The following is an 18,440-nucleotide window of genomic DNA, read 5'->3' on the forward strand; positions in this document are numbered from 1 at the left end:
GGGGGGGCAAATTGACAAGAATCTGGGAAGGGACTGGCGGGGCAGTATCGCGATTCTCATGAAGTAAGGATCAGGGGTCTTGAGGATGGTTCCCTCCAACCTTAAGTAGCGTTGGATGAAGTAACAAGAGAGAAAAGAAGAAGAAAAAACAGAGAGAAAAGAATAAGAGGAGATGCGGGACGAATAATAGTGGACGTTGGTAATATTGGTAGCCTCTTGATTCAAATGCCGCAATTATGCAGAACCATATCAAAGTACTTATACCATAGTACATGGCAGGCCATTCAAGGCAACAGACTTGCTGCCCGCATCCCCCCCCCCTCCCCTCTTCCTGGTCGTCATCCCATCTGTGACTGTGAATGCGACGACTGTATCTGCTGCCCACTCGCGGGGTAGTTGATACTTCTGCGGCCGTTTCGAAGGGGCATAAATTCCTTAGCAAGGATTACCTGTCCAGACAAGCATCAAACATAGCAATGGAAGAGTGCTTTACGGCGCCCGCCAAGGGGACTGTGTGCTGCCACTGTGCTTGAAGTTAGACCTGTCGAGCGGTTCGATGGTAAACGTCACCGTCACCATCAGTACAGAAAATCCACCTCAGTCCGCATTCTGCCTGGCTTCAACTTTCGGCTACAGGGCTAGTACGCTGGCGGAGATCGAAGCATCCAGAGGATACATGCAATGATCTGGAGATGCTGCTCCTGGCTGCTGGCTGCTGGCTGCTGACTGGTTGGTTGATCCAACGGGGGCTCCTCTGTCTCCTCTGTCTGTTCGATATTGAATGTTAGCAGTGCCCCAGAGAACCCACCCGTTTTGACACATCTCCATTCCCATGCTGACCAATATGTTTTGCAAAACGCCATTGAGTAGTTTCGATGGCCAAGATGGCTTGGCCTGTCGCTATCCCCTGTCTGCGTGTGGACGTGTTGCTGTCTCATTTTCAACCGAAGACCAACATGCCAACAACGCAGTATTGCCAGAGAAGTTGAGCCAGATCGCGACCAGAACTGAACCCCTGTACGTTCCAAGCAGTGGAGCGCGTAACACACCCCCCTGCTCAGACCTGCAGTGGACAAGAGAGCATCCACTTCTGCCACTGGACAGAGTCAAATTGAACGTCATCTCATCGAACAGGGGTCAGAAAGTGTGCGCACGTTCGTACTTGCTGACAATTTCCTGAAGTGCCATTGTCCGTATCCCGGATGGCAAATGAGTTGCTGCCCAACAACAACACACGAGCCGCCCTCCTGAAAAATACTCGCAACCTCTCCATTACCTTCCCACCCCTCTCTCTCCGCTCACAAGAAATGCCGCTAAAGGCGCGGTTTGTGCAACAGTCAAACGTCGTGGGGGAGCATCCCTGGCTGAAACTGGTAGGGCCGTGACGTCCACAGCGATAAAAATGGCCGGAACACAATGTGAAACTGCTGCCCATACTGCGATACCTGCTAGGCTGCGAGGTTGTACCTCGACAGCAACCAAGCTGTTTCGTTTGGAGGACATGCCCAAAAAAAATAATTCTGACAGGTATGTCATATCCACAATCGCCATCAAGGTCGCTTCAACCTGCGCGTCTCGGTATCTCATCCGCAGGCAAGCTTCTCCACAAGCGCGCCAAGCCTGTGGGATACTCCATGATCGAGGAGGTGAACATTGCAACTGGTCTCGGCGCTGACAACTCGAAATAGACCCCATGCGAGCCGCGACGGCGACGAGATGGGATGAGACGTTGTCGCCGTCTTTCAAGGGGAAGAGATGGGCAAGGTTTCTGGCTCACATAACCCACAACGCTCCTCTTGTGTGCCGAGGCTCTCTGTCAGTGTGCCTTGTCTGATAAGTACAGCGCAGCAGTCGAGCCCAAATACCAATCGAGAGTCGCATGAATTGTGGGGTTCGGTACAGCGCCGTACAGATCTAGCGGGGTGTTAGCCTGACAACCTGGCTGTAGATCGTGGCGTTTGAGCCGCGAACTTGCATGCCCAGGGTCCATACTTTGTGCAACGCGCAGGAGCTGAGGTCACAGCAGCACGTGAGACTATGGTCTGTGTCACCACACAGCCACTATGCGATGACAGCGAAGTCGGCGGACCAAAAAGATCTCCACATGAGCGCATTTCCGGTGCGTCTATTGAAACGAAGTTCTCAACAGGTGCTTGGCCCCTGAGCACCATTGACGTTTGGCAGGCGGTCTCGATCCAAGGCTTGGCACTGTTTTCTGGCGCATGAAACCAGGACGTCTTTCCAGGTTGAGATATCACCGTTGGGTTTTGATGGTGAAGGAGGGGTCAAACACTGACCCACTGCGCAGATAAGCCACAGGACAAACTGTGCGCCTGATACTCTGAGATACTTTTGGGGCCTGGGAAACGAACGAGATGAACCCAATCAGATCATCGTCTTGGAATTCGGTGGAGAACCACATTGGTCCATACTCTGTACGTCCCAGAGATGGGTATCGAGGGGTAGGATCGTCTTGGGCGGCATCCTACCTAGGCCCGCCAGAGTCATGTCGTTAAACGCTCGACGCATACCTGAGAGCTCGCTTAGCCAAGAAGTGATGCGAGGCCAGGGGGCATCGTTATTGCCGCTTGGAAGATGAAGCTTTCGTCGCAAGTCAGCATGGCAGGATAGCCTGGCGATGACACAAAGAGACGAGACTGGGCTCCTGCTACCATGGATTCACACGGTGGATCACATACAGAGGACCTCACAGCCTGGTCGCTGTGGTGCACTCAGGGTTGAGCGCATTGAATAGTTGCAACTGTGTTGAGAGCTGTCAAAACGTCTCAGGATTTCTAGTCGAGTTCCAGGTCTCTCTCAACATGACTGGAAAGGAGTGTCGGGGCTACTATTGTTTTTAACGGTGATGGCCATGACTACTCTAGCAAGGAAGAATGGAGCCAGCGTATCTAGCAAGTGGACCCAAGGTGAGATCCTAAGGCCTCACAAGTTAGAAACTCTAACAGCTCTTGAGCCAAGAGTAAAGCACAATGCTGCACGACGACAAGTTTGAAGAGATCTGTGGCAGGACTGCAGCTCTGTCGGGTCTGCCTTCCATCTCGGGTGGGGAGAAGAAGGCTCTGCCCTTTTTGGGACAACATGTCCAACCTAACCTCTTCCTTCCCTCGCTGTATGGACGCAACATACCACTTCACAGGATTGGGCTGGGGCCTTGCTATTTCGCACGAGTCGTCGCCTCCCTCTCCTTCACCTCTTCCCTCTCTCTACTTTGCTGTCCAAGCCTCTCCTCCGGCCCATCTTCTGACTTCTTCCAGCGGTCCGTCCTTTCCGGATGGAGTTGGCCATCCTCATTTTTGCATATGGATGTTTTGGAAACTGCCCTGGACCCAATGAACCTTCTCTAGTGATGGTACCAGGCTTGATGAACTGCCTTCCAGCTGGTTTGCTTTGTGTGACAAGGAAGATCAACAACCGTCCCAAGTGGCGACATCGGACTTATGTCTTCAGCAGAGAGGAACTCTCCACGGCTACACACGCGCTTGTTGATCCATCAGGAATAATCATGGCCTCCTCAGAAGTCCATGCTCATCATCGTCACCACCGCCACCGCCGCAGAGAACCTGGACATAATCATGCGGGCCAAACATCACAGGCAGGCAACCCACATTGGAAGAGAACCGACGAGTCATGGCCGGCCCTCCTCGTGAAACTCGACGGTAACAAAGAGGATTTGATTGAGGGATGGCTGAGGGAAGTACATGCGCAGACACAAGGAGGTCGACACTCCAGAGATAGCGAACTCACACCCAATTCTCACAGCCAGCGCTCTGCCGAGACCCGGACAATGCAAAAGCTGCCGTCTGCGGCCAGCATTGGAAATACAGGACCTTCTCGTCAACAAAAAGACCAGCACCGCAAGCGCAAACATGTTCTTGCAGCAGAAGCCAGCCCTGTTGTTGCCTTCGATGAGGATTTTGGACAGACAGCGCGTCATAGGGGCGCGTCCCGGCCGCCTCAATCAGACTCTCTGATAGAGCAACGCTTTTACGAAAGGGACAAGGGACATTACTGCGAATCAGGTGGTAGTATGAAGCCTCCTACTAGCTCTCCGACAAATCATCAGTTCGAGAAACGTCCTCGGTACAAGACGAGAAGTGATCGGTACGACGTTGTCAGGAACGACAAGTCAGACAGGGAGAAGTCGAAGGAGGGAAAGAGCAGGAAGCCGAGGGGAGACACCAAGAAAGACAGGAAGACAAGGAATCAGATGACTTCTGCAAAGGAGGCCACGGACAACTTCAATTCCCAGTCCATCCTCAGTAATAGAGTCACTGTGAGTGCCTCTCGTTGGCTCGACCCTGCTCGTATACTGAAATAATGCGAAAGGTTCCACCATCTTTTAGCCCTGGGTTGTTTGGCAATGGTCGAAGATCTGGACGATTGGGTAGGTCACCATGATCACCACTTGATTCCTCATTAATACGTCTGACAGTGACCGACCTCGCCTTTCATGAGATGTCTTTTTTGAAACAGCCTCGTCAAGAAGCCCGAAAATCTCTTTCACGCAATCGCGAGTCTCAAAGAAAGAGGGACGACCGCCAATTTGAAGAGATCTCGGCCTTTTTCGCTCCAAAGGGCCCTCCAGAACGGCATGATGCGCAAGACAGGAGGCAGTCAGTTGCCAGCGCGCTGTCGAGCTATGATGGGCGGACAGGCGGCAACTCAACCCACACTTCTGGCCACCAAATCCTCAAAGACTGGCCGAACCTTGTTCCAACGAGGGATCAGTATGGTCCGAAGGTCCGTGAACAAGTGTTGCGAATGGAACAGGAGGCAAGGAGGCAAAATAAATCTTCCAGTTGGTCGGGCAGCAACCCGCCTTCTACGACTACAACCACCAGACCCATCGATGGTGATGCTCTTTGTGATCTCGCCCAGGAGCGCGGACTAATGGCAGCGGATTCCAGAAAAGCATTGGCTCGGTCTGGGATTTTCCACAACACAGGCATCTCCTTCAGTTCGGAGCCGAAGTGCCGGGGAAAAGGTGATAGAGCCGGCTCCGGAGGTCAACTGACCCAGGCGGGCTTGGTAGACCAGGCTTGCGAGACAGCTCAGAAGGATCAAACGGCGCAGAACCATCCTGTTCGAATCGTTCGCTACCAAGACCGTGGCACTATGGCCAGTGGGTGGTCTACTGGCGCAGACACACCAGTATTTCACACCGAACACATCTCTGAACGACATAGCTCTGCTTGCGCTCAACACGTGGAAGTAGCTGCCTCCAATCACAGGGTCTTAGACGGGGTGGCAAAGCACAATAGCGCTCTGCTTGCGGCGCCTGCTCAACAATTTGAGCATAGCGATTCGGCAAGAGGCGGTGTTTTGGCCATGAACGTCTCTGAGGAAGGCACCACAAACCTCGGTCAGCGGACAGGACCAGAGCGGCCCAAATCACCCAAATGGACAATGATTGAGCGACTGGAAGCTGCTGCACATGACCTGGAGCCAACCTGCTTTTCACACGCGACCCAACCAACGTCTTGGTCTATCCACGATGCCCATTCGGTCCCGGCTGACTACCGAGCTTACCCATGTTCACCACAGATGGATACCCAAACGTTACCGCCTCTTATCACCTCCACACAAAAGGACGATGAAACGATGAACCGTGGATTTGATTTTGCATATTCCAGGTCGCAGCGAAACATGAGAGATTACATTGTGCAGTTAGAACGGCAAGTATTAGGAGTTAGTTCAGGAAACATTGGAGAGCTGTATGATGCGATAGACAATCCCTTTGTCGAAGAAATAAGAGGTGGATTTACGTACGAGGGGGATGTTGATCTGGAGCAGGAGGCAGAGCAAAGGTTCATGTCATCTCTCCGGCAGCCGCGCCGATACCCCATTTAATTTAACAAGTCGCTTCATACCAAATGCTGCGCAAGACCTTCTGTGTTCTCCCTTGCTCTTGGTCAATCAGCGGTACCCGCTGGCCGTACGGGGCGTGGGGCAAGCCAATTCCAGCATCACGACACACAGGGTCCACCTCGCATTGCCAGCTCGGACACTAAGCCATATGCTTGGGCCGTCTCTAGCCTACCAAAAGGTCATACGAGCACCATCACGGCGCATAGTACCACAGTACCACAACGAGCGACTTCCATGGGTTGCTGAAGGAGGAGGGGGGGGGGGGACGGGGCTGCATTGCATGCTGTCAGCAGCCAAAGTGGCTATAGGACCGTGCAGCCACCTGGCAGCACCCACCCACCTTGTCGGCCATGCTTGGCTGCCAGGTGGTGTGTGTGTGTGTCGCCCAGCACCTGCAGTAATGTTTGGCCCAAAGCGGTATGCATTCGATGTAGGCATGCATGCAGGTATATCAATCAAACCCAAAGGTACCGCCGAGACGGGGAGGAGGTAGGGGGCCCCGGGTGACCTGGCCTGCAGGTGCTCATCACAACAGCGCCTACCAAGTACAGGCACCCACCCACACATCAGTGTAGGACCCCAACTCTAGGGAGGGGCCGGATGGGGTGGGATTCTGAATACGATGACTGCTAATAGTGTGAATTCTCAGGTCGACTGTTGTATGGTAGGACATTGCGAGAGAGCGCATAACCCGAATTCCGAGAGTTGGTGAGTCGCAATAGGATAAGCGAGCTTTTTCCTAGGCACCCAGAAGGCCTCCAGGGCAAGAAGCCTGGAGGGGTTTTTTTGCCTGTGCCTCAGCTGTGGACCCTGCAATAATCGACCCCCTGGACATTTAGTTGCAAACGATAGCGAGGCTGCGATAGCCGCTGGAATGTCATGCTGTGGGCTATTTTACCTGCATACATACGTGGATTGACTCACGCGGTGGTTCGGCCGTTAGTCTCGATTAAGCTCTCGAACTCCTTCTTGTGCCTGACTAGGGTGCTAGGGTATAGATGCGCCAAGGGAGGGAGAAGTTCCTTGTCTCAGATCTCTGCGCCTCTTTCATTATGTCATTTTGTGTTGAGCACAAGGTTCTTGTAAAGGGCGCATGGGTAGAGGGTAGCAGAGATGGAATGGCATGAAGTGGCTTGCAGCAACGAAACCCCTCGGCGGATATTATGGTTTCTCTGTTGTTGTCGCGCCTTCCTTTTTTAAGGGGCCCACAGAGAGGGAGGAACGGATCATTTAGTACACCATGAAAGTTTTTTGGGATGAACAGCTAAAGAAGCTGGACTGGGGCCGAGGGAGCCCACTCTTGCCCTTTCTTCAAGCATTCCGCCGGATCGCCAACCTAGTCCCAAGAGCCTCAGCCCAGCCGCCCTAGGCCTGAAATGACGATAACCTCATAGACTATGCACGCTCGGATGTTTGCCCCCCCTGTTGCCTGGAACCAATGATGGCCAGGCCTAGAATTCGCTCGCCCCCATTTTTTCTCTCTTCTTCATCCGGCGGACGATGTGTGCTGGTCTACTACAGTAGCTGCAGTTGGGAAGGGGGAGTGAAGGGCCCAGCCTAGGAATGTTGCCTTGCTCAGGCTCTTCTTGGCGGCGACTATGCAAATCACCCAACCTGGAAGAAAGGGGGGCGCAGCAATGATGGTGAAGAAGTCAGCAGCTCAACGTTGCACTAGTTTACTGTACGTATGAGGCACGGCATACTTTACTACACCTTGTACCCAACCGAACTTCATCTATCTCCTCCTCCTTCCTCCCTCCCCCACCCTCCACTCCCTCTCTTTCTTCCTCTCTTCTACCTTCAACCTGTGACTTGTCACCACCGTCAGCATTCTTACCTACAGCTCACCGCTCCAGGTCTTGCCGGATTTCGTTGAGTTCCCTGCTACTTCACTGTTGCAGCCTCACCGGCCCAGTCATTCGCTCACTTCACATTCATTCACTCACTCGACCACCCAAGGTCTTAAAATCGTCACTCTTTCCCCCCATCATCAGCCTCTCCCTGACCTGCGTCATTCTCTTCGCAAGGAACGCAACGCTCTCCACAGCAAATCTTCCTTCTCATCCCTTTGGAGGTCCCTTTTACAGAGTGTAGTCCTTCGTTCAGACAACCTCCCACGTACACACATCTCTTCCAACTCTCTCACACTCTTTTTGATTTGTCTGTCTGCCAACGATCAACTTGTCCTACCTAATCTATAATACCAAACCACACACCACCCAAACAAAACAAGATGAAGTTCACTATCTCGGCTGCCGCCCTCCTGGCCTTTGTCAGCTCTGCCCTCGCACAGGCGACGGAGGGCTTCGATGCCATCACCTCCCCGACCGAAGACGAGGTCCTCACCGCGGGCACGACCTTCACCATCACCTGGGATCCTACTGCTGCGTATGATGATGAGACCGTGAGCATCATCCTCCTGCAGGGTGCGACACAGGGAACCCTTGAGCTCGGTCCCACCGTTGCTTGTACGTTTTCTCCCCTCCTTTCCACTCCCTCGCGAGAGAGAGAGAGAGAGAGATTCCCCTTTGTGAATGATACACTCGGCTGACAGAGAGAAACAGCAAGCATCGACAGCTCCCTCGGCACATACTCGTGGACCGTAGACAGCTCCAACGTCGGCTATGCGCTGTACGGTCTCAAGCTCCAGCTCGACTCGGACAACTCCATCTTCCAGTACTCTTTCCCCTTCCAAATCGAAGGCTCCACCAGCTCCACCAGCTCCAGCATCCCCGTGACAACCAGCACGCCAGCCTCCTCCGTCTCGCTTCCCGTCTCTTCTTCCGTGACCAGCCTGACCCTGACCTCGACCACCACCGCCGTTACCACTATCGTCTCTCCCAGTGTGACGTCCGCCGTCACCGGTTTCAGCAACTCCACCACCAGCAGCGCATCGGCCAGCGGCACCGGCACCGGCAAGGTGACCACCCTGACCACCGTCAGCAAGGCCTCGGCGACGGGGGCTGCTGCAGCGGCAAGCACTTCGGCGTTCGCGACGGCTGGGGCGGGCAGGGTCGCTGCTGCAGGGACCTTTGCTGCCATTGGTGGTATGGTTGCTGCTGTACTTGCCCTGTAGAAGCTTCTTTTGTGAAAGCGCTTCCAAGCTTACCAAAAAACGACAAACATGTTCAACTTCGTTCTGCCCTGTCTCCATCACCTGATGGCCGGGTAGCCCTCTTTTGTTCTTGATGTTTCGGATCGATTTGTTTCCCACATGGTTCATGTAATGGTTGTATGATCACTAGAAATTCAACACTTTCCTCATTCAGCGGTTAATGGAGCTCGACATGGTGGATTCATCGTGGGTGTTGAAACGGACTGGCATGGCTAGAATGAAATGGGAATGTTATAGTGATCACAAACTAGACGAAGAAAAAGCAATCGAGAGCATACAATGGAAAGAAAAGAAGAAAAAAACAATGTCAAATTATGTATTCTGAATGCAACGATGAGATATATTATAACACGTTACCCTTGATTGATGTGTTCTTTTCTTTCGTTGTTAAAATTTGTGTGTGCGCGCAGAGCATAGCTCATCCATCAGAAGCAATGCGAGCGTTTCCAGCTCATCGCTTTGCAAAAGAACATCTACTTACTGTAGAGAGGTCCGGCACCAAAAGAAGCTCTCCAATCGCCAAGAATTTCATGTTTCTTTTGGTACCTAGGTAAAGTTATGCATGGCTGGAATTTCAACACTGCATGCAGAAGAAGAAAAGAAAAAAAAAAGTGGAAAGAAAGAGAGAAGAAGAAAAAAAGGATTTGACAAGGGCTTGAGTAAATGAAGGAGGGGGGGGCGACAAGGTTAGAAAATCCTACGAGGAAGAAGGAGGTGGGGGGGGGGGGGAAACCGGTGGTGCAGGTGGGCTGGTTGGGGTGAACAGTGGACTGACTGGCTGGCTGACTGACTGACTGACTAACTAGATTTTTTTTTAACCTTGAAAATAAACTTCTGGCTTGTGCAGGGCGACCTTGCTGATGGGTGCAATGCAGGTGTGGTTCGGTTCTTTCGGAGTAAGTGTGGGGGCCCCGGTCCCATGGTTTTGGTTGCGAGGAAATGATCGGCGGATTGGTTTGGACTTTGGTAGCTGAGTTTAGGGAAGACGATGTGCGAGATTTTGATTTGTATAGAAACTCGGAGGGAGAGGAGGGAGAGAGTGGGTGATGCAATAGACTTGCCATCAATTTCATTGCAAGGGGGTTTACTCGGCGTGCTACAATATTGGTTGCGGTCTCTGAAAATCAAAAAATATATAATTCTTAGAGCGTGCAATGATATGTATTCTGTATTCGCAGGCACCATCGTAATAGTAAAGAAACATATATTGGAAAAAACTAAACAAGACAGAGTATCATCATGGATGAACAAAAGAAGGGGATAAAAGTTCCCCAAGATGCAACGCTGCTGCTGCTGCCGCTGCTACTCAATGCCCTCCCGCTTGGCCCCTCGGAATCGGCGGAATCCACGCCACCAGCAGATTCACCCCCACATGAATACACCCAATAACCCAAAACGCCTTTGCATACCCCGTCCCATCATCCATGAACCGAAAAATAATAGCAAACACCACCCCACCCAGATTCCCGAACCCACCGGTCAAGCCCGAGACCACGCCGTTCGCATACGGATGCACATGCGGCACAAGTGCATAGTTGGCCCCGTTGCCGGCCTCCAGAAATACCGCTGCGAGCGCGACCAGGCCGTTGAACGTGGGCAAGCTCCCCACATCGGCCGTGCCGGTGATGATCAGCAGCACGCCCGCCAGCACACCGCAGAGGTGCAGCCAGGCCTTCTTGAGCCAGAGGGCGCGCGTGGGTGAGCCGGAGGGGGCCGGGTGGTTGAACAGTGCGTCGGCGATGATGCCGCCCAGGGGCCGCGCGGCGAGGTTGAGGAACCCAAACATGGCTGCCCAGTGGGCCGCGCGTGTCTGGCCTAGGTAGGGGAAGCTGGCAAGGTAGTAGGCGGCCAGGACGGCGTTGATGGACAGCTCGGCGCCGAAGGAGCAGGCGTAGCAGAGCATGAGCGTGCAGGTCTGGGGGCAGAGGGTGACTTTGAGGATCTCTGCTACCGAGGGATTGATGATGATCTCGTCCTGGTGGGCTGCGAGGTCTGTCTCGCTTGCTTCTGCTCCTTCTCCTCTTCTTGAGGAGGATGGGTCCCTTGTGGGCCTGGTGGATTGGTCGGGCCTGTCGTTCACGGTCTCGAGCGTTGTCATGGCTTCTTCTTCGTCTTCTCCGTTCTCTCTTTTGCGACAGTCGCGTCCCTCGAGAGATGGAAGACAGCACGTGGATGGTCTATCAGTGGTGGGTCCCGGCACGGCGACGATCGGTCCCCTCGCACCCACACCATCGTCCAAGGCTGCTATGTTCTCCTCCTGCACGTGCAGCTCTCGCCGGCTCCATCTGCCCGTAGGGGTATCAGGACAGAGTAAGAGAAGCCCCAGGCCCGTGACGATGAGCATGATCAGGGGCAGGATGAACGTAAGCCGCCACGCCTGGTCGGCAGGATATCCATATCCAACGAACGAGTCGTACACGGCCGGCATGATAAAGTAAGTAAGGCCGCCGCCGGCATTTCCCCAGCCGCCCGCGATTGCGTTGGCCCTGCCTACGATGTTCTTGTCGAAGAATCCCGTGGTCCATACCTGGCAGGGTACAAAGGAACCTCCCAGGATGCCGATGAAGAGGCGACTTGTGTAGAGCCCGCCGGCATTCTGGACCAGGGGGGCGAGACCGATGGGTATGGAGCCCAGGAGGAGGCAGCCAGCGAAGACCTTTCGAGGGCCGAACTGATCACATAGGGGGCCGGCAATGAACCGGACGAGCATCCTGTGTTTGGAGATTGTATTTTAGATGTTTTGAGTCCTGTTTGGACACGTGAGGAAGAGGTCTCCTTACGTTGCACATATGGATATGATGTTTGAGTTGGCTACTTGGGCCGCCGTCAGGTCAAGATCCTTTACGATCGTAGTAGTCAACTAATATGCGCATTGTTCTCCTTGTTTCAGTCAACGGACCACGAGGTTATACGGCAGTATTGCGCTCTCTTACCAGCGGTGGAAAGGCAAACCACGCCCAAAAGGCCATCATGAAGCCAAACCACGAAAAGAAGAAGACACGGCCATAGACATTGAAAGGGTTCAGGATCGGCAGGGCACGCGCTTTCATGTTGACCGGGTTGACTCCAGGCGACCTCACCAGGTCCACCAAGATCGAGACGAGGCCCATCTTGGTGGCATGAACGAGCTGCTTGTTCTGCCTCCGTGAAGAGGATCAAAGTCCCTCCCTTCTACTCAGGACGAGGATTTCGTCAGAACAATTGGCTGGCCCGTCAGAAAGTGTTACGATTGCCCTTGTTACCATAGAGGGCCTTCTTGACAGTACATCTATGTCATCATGTCAGTGGCGGGCGTTCTTCAACGCCGACAGCATCAGCCAACCACGCCATCGAACCTGTTGCTGGACGGTGTGCAACCTGGCGTGTCCTGAAGCCACACGTACCAGAACAGTGAGAGGGGGGGGGGTTTTCAAAAAGAACTCTTTCTTGTTGGGTTAGATCTGAACATCCATGAGCCGGCCCCGGTGTGGGAGAAGTATTTCTCTCGAAGCCAGAGGTCAGAGGAGCAGCTGAAGTCTGCAACGCACTGATCAGATGAGGCTCCACTGTCAACCTCAGCAAGAGACACGGTGTTGAAGTAACTCCCAAGCGTGGCAGCAGGCTGTGGTTGCTATACGTAGCCGAATGACCGAAACCTCGACTCGATAAAAGAAGGGGGGGGGGGGGAGGCGGTGGGTTGAGATGATGGGCGGACGACAAGGCGGCTTAGAAAGTGGAACAATAACAGCTTAACGAAGAAGATGCACTCGCGCACACTCAACAGCATAACTCCTCACCTGCGGCACAAGTGGCAGGAGAACCGCAGCGCATGACTCGACGATGCTACTTGTGATGCTACACTAAGCACAAGGTAAGGAAGGCAGCGTCGTCAGTAGGGCCCTTTTTCACGATGCTGACCTAAGCTCCAACCAAATTGCAACCGTCAGCCTGCAACAGCTACTATGTATATCGTCGCGATCAGTGAAGGATTCAGCCTAGAGAGGCTGTAAGACAAGACGAATATGGAGCAGAATATGGCGTAGACGTGGGATTCCGTTAATCCCTCTATCTGTAACTTTCTCTCTTCTCTCTCTTTCTCTCTCTTGTTTTCCCCAGAGGACTGGCTGTCTGAGTCGCTCCATCTGAACACAGTAAATGATGAAAACGCTGTCACGACATGTCAACCCAAGTCACTCACTAGAAATCGGTTTTCAAACGCTGGCTAAACCTTGGAGACAATGCTTTTTGTTGGCCCACAACGCAGGCTCAGCACCAATTTTTCACCCTGTCGAGATGTGAATATATGAAGACATCATCGCTTCGCTTCACACTGCGTGTGATGCATCGTTGCTGAGCTGAACTCGGAGGGAGGTGCAACTGTGGATTTGGTAATCCCGTGCTGGTTGATGTTGTATTATAGGGGGGGAAAGGCTGCCGAGGCCCGGGCAAGTTCTGGTTAACATATGTGCAGCAAATCTAGGAGAGATGGTGTTAGTGCTTCATACCCAGCCAATGAGGTAGGTCTCACGCAAGCCGGCCGAAGCACGGATGACGATCACTTCGTCCTCACTCCATTTGGAGATCTCATCTACAAAGACAAGAGCTCATCAGTGACCTTTTCTGCACCGCCCAACAGAACTGACCAGTCTTTGTCGGGCTCAATATGAACCTTGAGAACCCTCGGGTCACATATGGAGATGTGGTGTCCATCAAGGGTCAGTCAGTCTGGGCTTGGTCCAAGTCTTGGCTGTATAGTCGTGCCAGTCTGCGGATGGGGAGCTGCTCAAGATCATCATGTATGGATCTCAATAGCATACCAGACACCTCTGGCACACCTGACGACTCGATTCTGAGGATGTGTCGCAAGATGTACTGGTCGAAAAACAAGATTACCGCGGCCAACCTCAGGTATCCCCCCTCCCCCCCCCTTTCCCTCCCCCCTCTTCCTCTTCCTTTGGCAAGCACTGAAGGCGACTTCTTGTGTGCATCATGATGACGTTGGAGCCTTCTGCAGGTGATCTTTCCGCCCACCCAGCGGCATTCCTCAGACAAGTGTCCCGGCCGACATCCTGAGCCTCAGTTTTGGCGGCTGGACCGGGAGATGACGACGGCGTTGCAAGCCGTCGACTACCTGCCTCCTGGCTGGCTGGGAACAGGTTTGGACAGGCTCGGTTGGATTGTGGTACCACGCTATGCGATGGCCACACGAGGTGCTAGATCTATCTAGTGTGCCCTTGGAGACTGACGGACGAGGTCATCGCCAATAATCCAGGAACACCATCTTCCGAGATTGTGAGGAGTCATGTGTCCAGCCGGGATCGCCACTGCAGGAAGGTTTCGGTTTGCTCGAGCATAGCAAAGACCTCGACTCAGAAAGAGAGAGATAGAGAGAGAGAGAGAGAGCGAGAGAAAGGGGCCCACTCAGTCCGCAATGGCAAGAACATCATGCTGCTGATCCGGGTTGACCGGCATTCATGAGCTCAAGGAAGCCACCTTCTTCTGTTTTGCACAAAACGGAAGTAACACGAGGGCGGTACAGGAGGAGGCATCCCCAAACGAGCAAAACCCACAAAACGAGTCGGCAGTCCCGGCTGCAACGTCCACTGTCACCCTCACCACGGCGTGCCCTCTTGGCTGTCTTTGTGGTGCACAGACCAACGCCCCAAGTGAGGCTGGGAGGAAAAAGACTACACGAGACATGGTAGGATCCTGGCTGTTCGTCATGACGATGTCAGAGGCTTTTCGTCCTCTGGCGACGGCACTCGGCGGCGCTCCACTAGTATGACGGCTATGTTCCCGAAGGCACGTATATGGGAAGTTTGATCGTGGGCGCCAAAGCAAGGACGAGGGGGGGATCGAGTTGACGTGCCGCAGTACAAGCACGAAGAGAAGGATAGAGAGAAAGAGGGGGGCGTGGCATGTGTGCCCGTGACTCGTTCTGTCGTGGGCCAACTATTGCAGCGATTTTCGATACATCGTCATGACACTCTTCAAAGGAGATGAGAGTAAGCAGCACCGAGGTCGGTCTTACCCGATCACCAGCGAAAAGTTCGAGAGCTTTGGTCGAGAAGTAGCGTTGGCCGGCTGAAATTCAGGAGCAAGGCCAAGGCACCCTGCAGTCGCCGGTCTGCAAGCACCCCGATCCAGTCTGCATCAAGCACCAGGCGGCTCTGACTTCACAACTCGATCATCTCACAGGCTGGCAGGCTTTCAGTTGCCCTCACCTCTGATCTCATAGCTGGATGGCAAACAAGATTTTCTCGTGGGTGATGATGAGTGTCGTCGGATGTCGGTGACATTGCTGTCGTCGGGTATCGGTTGCCTGGCCAAAAAAGGCATGCCGCCGGTAGCCGTCTCCACTGTTGCCGTGCCGCTCCGGCGGCCCTCTGTGCGGCATCTTCAAGCCGTCAGCGGTTTTTCTCCATTGTTACGCTCAGCTGAAACGGGGCAGTGTTGGGCTCAACGTTGGGAGGGCCGTGAGGTGGCACGAAACTCATTTTTTTTTTCAGGTTATAGCAGTGTCAACGTGCTATTCTTTGCACTCCTCCCCCCTCAAAATTCTCCTAAAAGGCCTATTCCAACCCTTCAGATGAGGCGAGAAGGTGGACGAGAGACCAGCCGGCCCGTTCTCGATGGCCGTCCCTATCCCGAGCCGGAGATGTGGGCCAGGGAAAGAAGAGGAAAAATTCAATTGCAGACGCGATGACTCTTGACATAACTCAAATTGATGGGGCCTTCTCTGCAGCCCACTCGCGGGAACGTGCATGGATCTCCTCTATGTGGGCCTTCTTTATGTGGACACCATCACTGACAGTCACAAAGTCCTGGGCTAGCCAGTCATGTGGCCAGAATTTGGACGCCATCGTCAATTCTAGGAGACGGCATGGCGGCGGCATGGCTTCCCGGGAGTCGGTCATGGGTCCTTTTCGGAACCCAGGTATCAGGAAAATGTCGTGTTCAACTTATGGATTAGCCCACAGACTCACAAAACATAAAAGGAACGACATGGGCGGCCAAGAGTGTCCGTGTCTCGCTTTGAACTCTACTCTACACCGCATCAAACAGTCCACTGAACAGTATCTGTCCCCAAGGCTCTACAACCCTGCCTCTTCACATTCCAGCCCTGCACTTTGCATTCCATCAAAGCCAGCTTCGACCTATCGTCAGTCGTATATATACTCTGCTGCCAAAGCACGACTATAATTTTCATCATGGCGCCATCGACCACCACCACCATGCCCTCACAAGAGACCTACTCTCTTGACTACTACTCCCTCAACACTGTCTTCTACGGGCCCGTCCACACCCACCAGTCGATGTCATGGAATTCTCAGCAGCCGAAGCAGAAGAAGGGTCAAGATCAGGCGGGCGCCGAGAAGAGCAGCAAGAAACAGACCGGTCGTCACTTTCTGCCCTTCCTCGGACACCGCCCCCGCGACACTCCCTCCTCTGGCGAGGCAAAGACCATCTCCTACAGCACGTCAGACCCTCTACCCTCGCCGAGGTCGAGCTTCTCCTCTTAACCTTCTGTACGGGTCTTCAAGGTAAGCAGACAGATGCCTACACACCTACCCACAACGCCACTCGATAACGCAATCCCTAACACGCTCAATCTGTAGACGCAATCTCGTTCCCAGACTACCACTGCTTCGCCTCGAACCAAACCGGCAACACAATCTTCCTCGCTGTAGCCATCATCGTCCCCAAACTTAACGGCGACACCTTCTTCACAGCAAATATCGCCGTCGCCCTCGGCCTCTTCCTGGCAGGCGGCTACCTCACCGGCCAGCTCTCCCACGTCGTCGGCCCCCGCCTGCGCATCTGGCTCATCCTCTGCAACTTCGTCCAGACCCTCCTCGTCTTCGCTGCGGCAGCCATCAAGCGCCACACAGGCATCCAGGCCACCGGGCCCCTCAGTCTGCTCGTCATCTCCCTCCTCGCCTTCGCAAGCGGCAGCCAGGTGGTGCAGAGCAGAAGCCTGCGCATGACAGAGATCTCGACGGCCATGGCCACCGCCGCGTGGGTGGACCTGGTCATCGACCCGCACCTGATGGCCGTGCGCCAGAAGAACAGGCCCAGGAACCGAAGGCTGGCGTTCATGGTGTCCTTGTTCGCGGGGACTCTGCTGGGCGCCGCAATCTACAGGATGGTTGGGTCCGATGTCGCCATCTTTGTGAGCGGTGGCGGCAAAGCCGTCGTGACGGGAATGTACTTTCTGAACGGGGCCGAGGAGCGGAGCAACAAGGAGGAGGACGACGACAAGGTGGCGGTCTGAAAATCGGCACGAAGAGACACTCATGTGTCATAGTCTCCATGGTATGTAGGTGTGTGGCATTGGGGGTTTCTGGTAGGAATTTTTCTTTTTTTTCGGCACTTTTTATGATGATACCTCGGGTCTGCGTTCAGCAAAGGGCGTTTGAAAAGCAGCAAGCATTTTGTAGATCTTATTTTTAGCAGCATAGAACAAAAATCACAAAAAAAGCAATGACGATTGTTTACTCATACCATAACACGTTGATTTGCCTTATCCTGCGTGCCGGTGTTTTTGTAAATGTTTGAGGTACTTGGTCCGTCCACTGCTGGTGCTGTACGTTATACAATACAACTAAGTAGTATGAGGTCACTGGTCTGATACTGTAAACCCTGCTCCGCTAAGTATAACCCCCATTTAGTCGTGGAGAAGTGTCATGACGAAAGGAGAAGAAAAGAACAGAATATAATTTGATGGGACGAGATCGTTTCGCACGTATTCTCTTTATTAATTTGCTCAGCTATTTACTTCCTTAAGTTTCAGAAAATTGAAGAACGTTGCGCATATATATGCATCGTTCACTAACATCATACATACAGGCTCGTCACAAACCAGACCACCCGCCACGCTGGTGGCGCCTGTTTGAATGAGGTAATGCGGAAGCCCTGCGAATCAACAGCCATGGCAAGATCCACGCGATACTATGTGTAGCCTTTTCCGTGACCCCTCTGACCCGAAGACGGTTCACTATAAGAGACCACGGCTTCCTGACGAGTATGTATTACAAGTATGCACAAGGAATTGCAGGAACAAAATTGATCGAACCACCTGGGCTTCGTCCAAGGTTCCTACCGGAATATATTGGCAGACTTCCAAGACTTCATCTCCTGTGTCAAGACTCAGCCTAGACCGAAGCTTGGATCTTGGACAATATCACAGCCGCTAAGTTTCTACAGGTGATGTCTCATCCGTCGTCCCATGTGCCTCTCGTGACCAGGCCCAGGCGCCGTACAGTATCACAAGACTCCCAACCAACCAGGACGGCAAGATACTAGGCCCATGGACTTCGGCAAGTGAGTTCGAAGTGAGTTCCTAATCGCAGTTAGCTGAGGAATGGGCTGTCCCGCTTTGCTTCGTGGCAGACGTCATAAGTCCAAGCTTCAGAAAATCATCAGGTATCGACACGCGCCGACAAGGTTGTGTTGG

At 53.4% G+C, this 18,440-nt stretch overlaps 4 protein-coding genes across 4 annotated transcripts; 3 read left to right on the plus strand and 1 right to left on the minus strand.

Moving 5' to 3' along the window:
* Positions 1 to 3,805: 3,805 nt before the first annotated feature.
* M406DRAFT_332878 (uncharacterized protein) lies at positions 3,806 to 4,877 on the plus strand (the record flags this gene model as incomplete). Its single annotated transcript, XM_040920788.1, has 4 exons — positions 3,806 to 4,294; positions 4,348 to 4,405; positions 4,454 to 4,761; positions 4,821 to 4,877. 4 exons carry the CDS (start codon positions 3,806 to 3,808, stop codon positions 4,875 to 4,877), a joined length of 912 nt encoding a protein of 303 aa, XP_040773478.1.
* A 2,791-nt stretch (positions 4,878 to 7,668) lies between these two features.
* M406DRAFT_107921 (uncharacterized protein) lies at positions 7,669 to 8,627 on the plus strand (the record flags this gene model as incomplete). Its single annotated transcript, XM_040915275.1, has 3 exons — positions 7,669 to 8,357; positions 8,454 to 8,520; positions 8,567 to 8,627. Exons 1-3 carry the CDS (start codon positions 8,123 to 8,125, stop codon positions 8,625 to 8,627), a joined length of 363 nt encoding a protein of 120 aa, XP_040773479.1. The 5' UTR covers positions 7,669 to 8,122.
* A 1,683-nt stretch (positions 8,628 to 10,310) lies between these two features.
* M406DRAFT_263485 (nitrate transporter) lies at positions 10,311 to 12,114 on the minus strand (the record flags this gene model as incomplete). The annotated part of the gene is made up of 4 exons (XM_040917595.1): positions 10,311 to 11,104; positions 11,168 to 11,715; positions 11,785 to 11,864; positions 11,938 to 12,114. The coding sequence occupies 4 exons, from the start codon at positions 12,112 to 12,114 to the stop codon at positions 10,311 to 10,313; spliced, it is 1,599 nt and encodes a 532-aa protein (XP_040773480.1).
* Positions 12,115 to 15,497: 3,383 nt separating this feature from the next.
* Positions 15,498 to 17,491, plus strand: M406DRAFT_357480 (uncharacterized protein). The gene is made up of 3 exons (XM_040923689.1): positions 15,498 to 16,004; positions 16,075 to 16,527; positions 16,603 to 17,491. Exons 2-3 carry the CDS (start codon positions 16,305 to 16,307, stop codon positions 17,256 to 17,258), a joined length of 879 nt encoding a protein of 292 aa, XP_040773481.1. The 5' UTR covers positions 15,498 to 16,004; positions 16,075 to 16,304; the 3' UTR covers positions 17,259 to 17,491.
* The last annotated feature ends 949 nt before the right edge of the window (positions 17,492 to 18,440 follow it).

This window comes from Cryphonectria parasitica (assembly GCF_011745365.1).
Source record: "Cryphonectria parasitica EP155 unplaced genomic scaffold M406scaffold_7, whole genome shotgun sequence".
NCBI classification, from domain to species: Eukaryota; Fungi; Ascomycota; class Sordariomycetes; order Diaporthales; family Cryphonectriaceae; genus Cryphonectria; species Cryphonectria parasitica.

Coding starts and splice junctions, on each gene's coding strand:
- M406DRAFT_357480 (XM_040923689.1), top strand. CDS start 16,305: ATGGAATTCTCAGCAGCCGAAGCAGAAGAAGGGTCAAGATCAGGCGGG. Junction 16,528..16,602: donor CTTCTGTACGGGTCTTCAAG/GTAAGCAGACAG, acceptor CTCAATCTGTAG/ACGCAATCTCGTTCCCAGAC.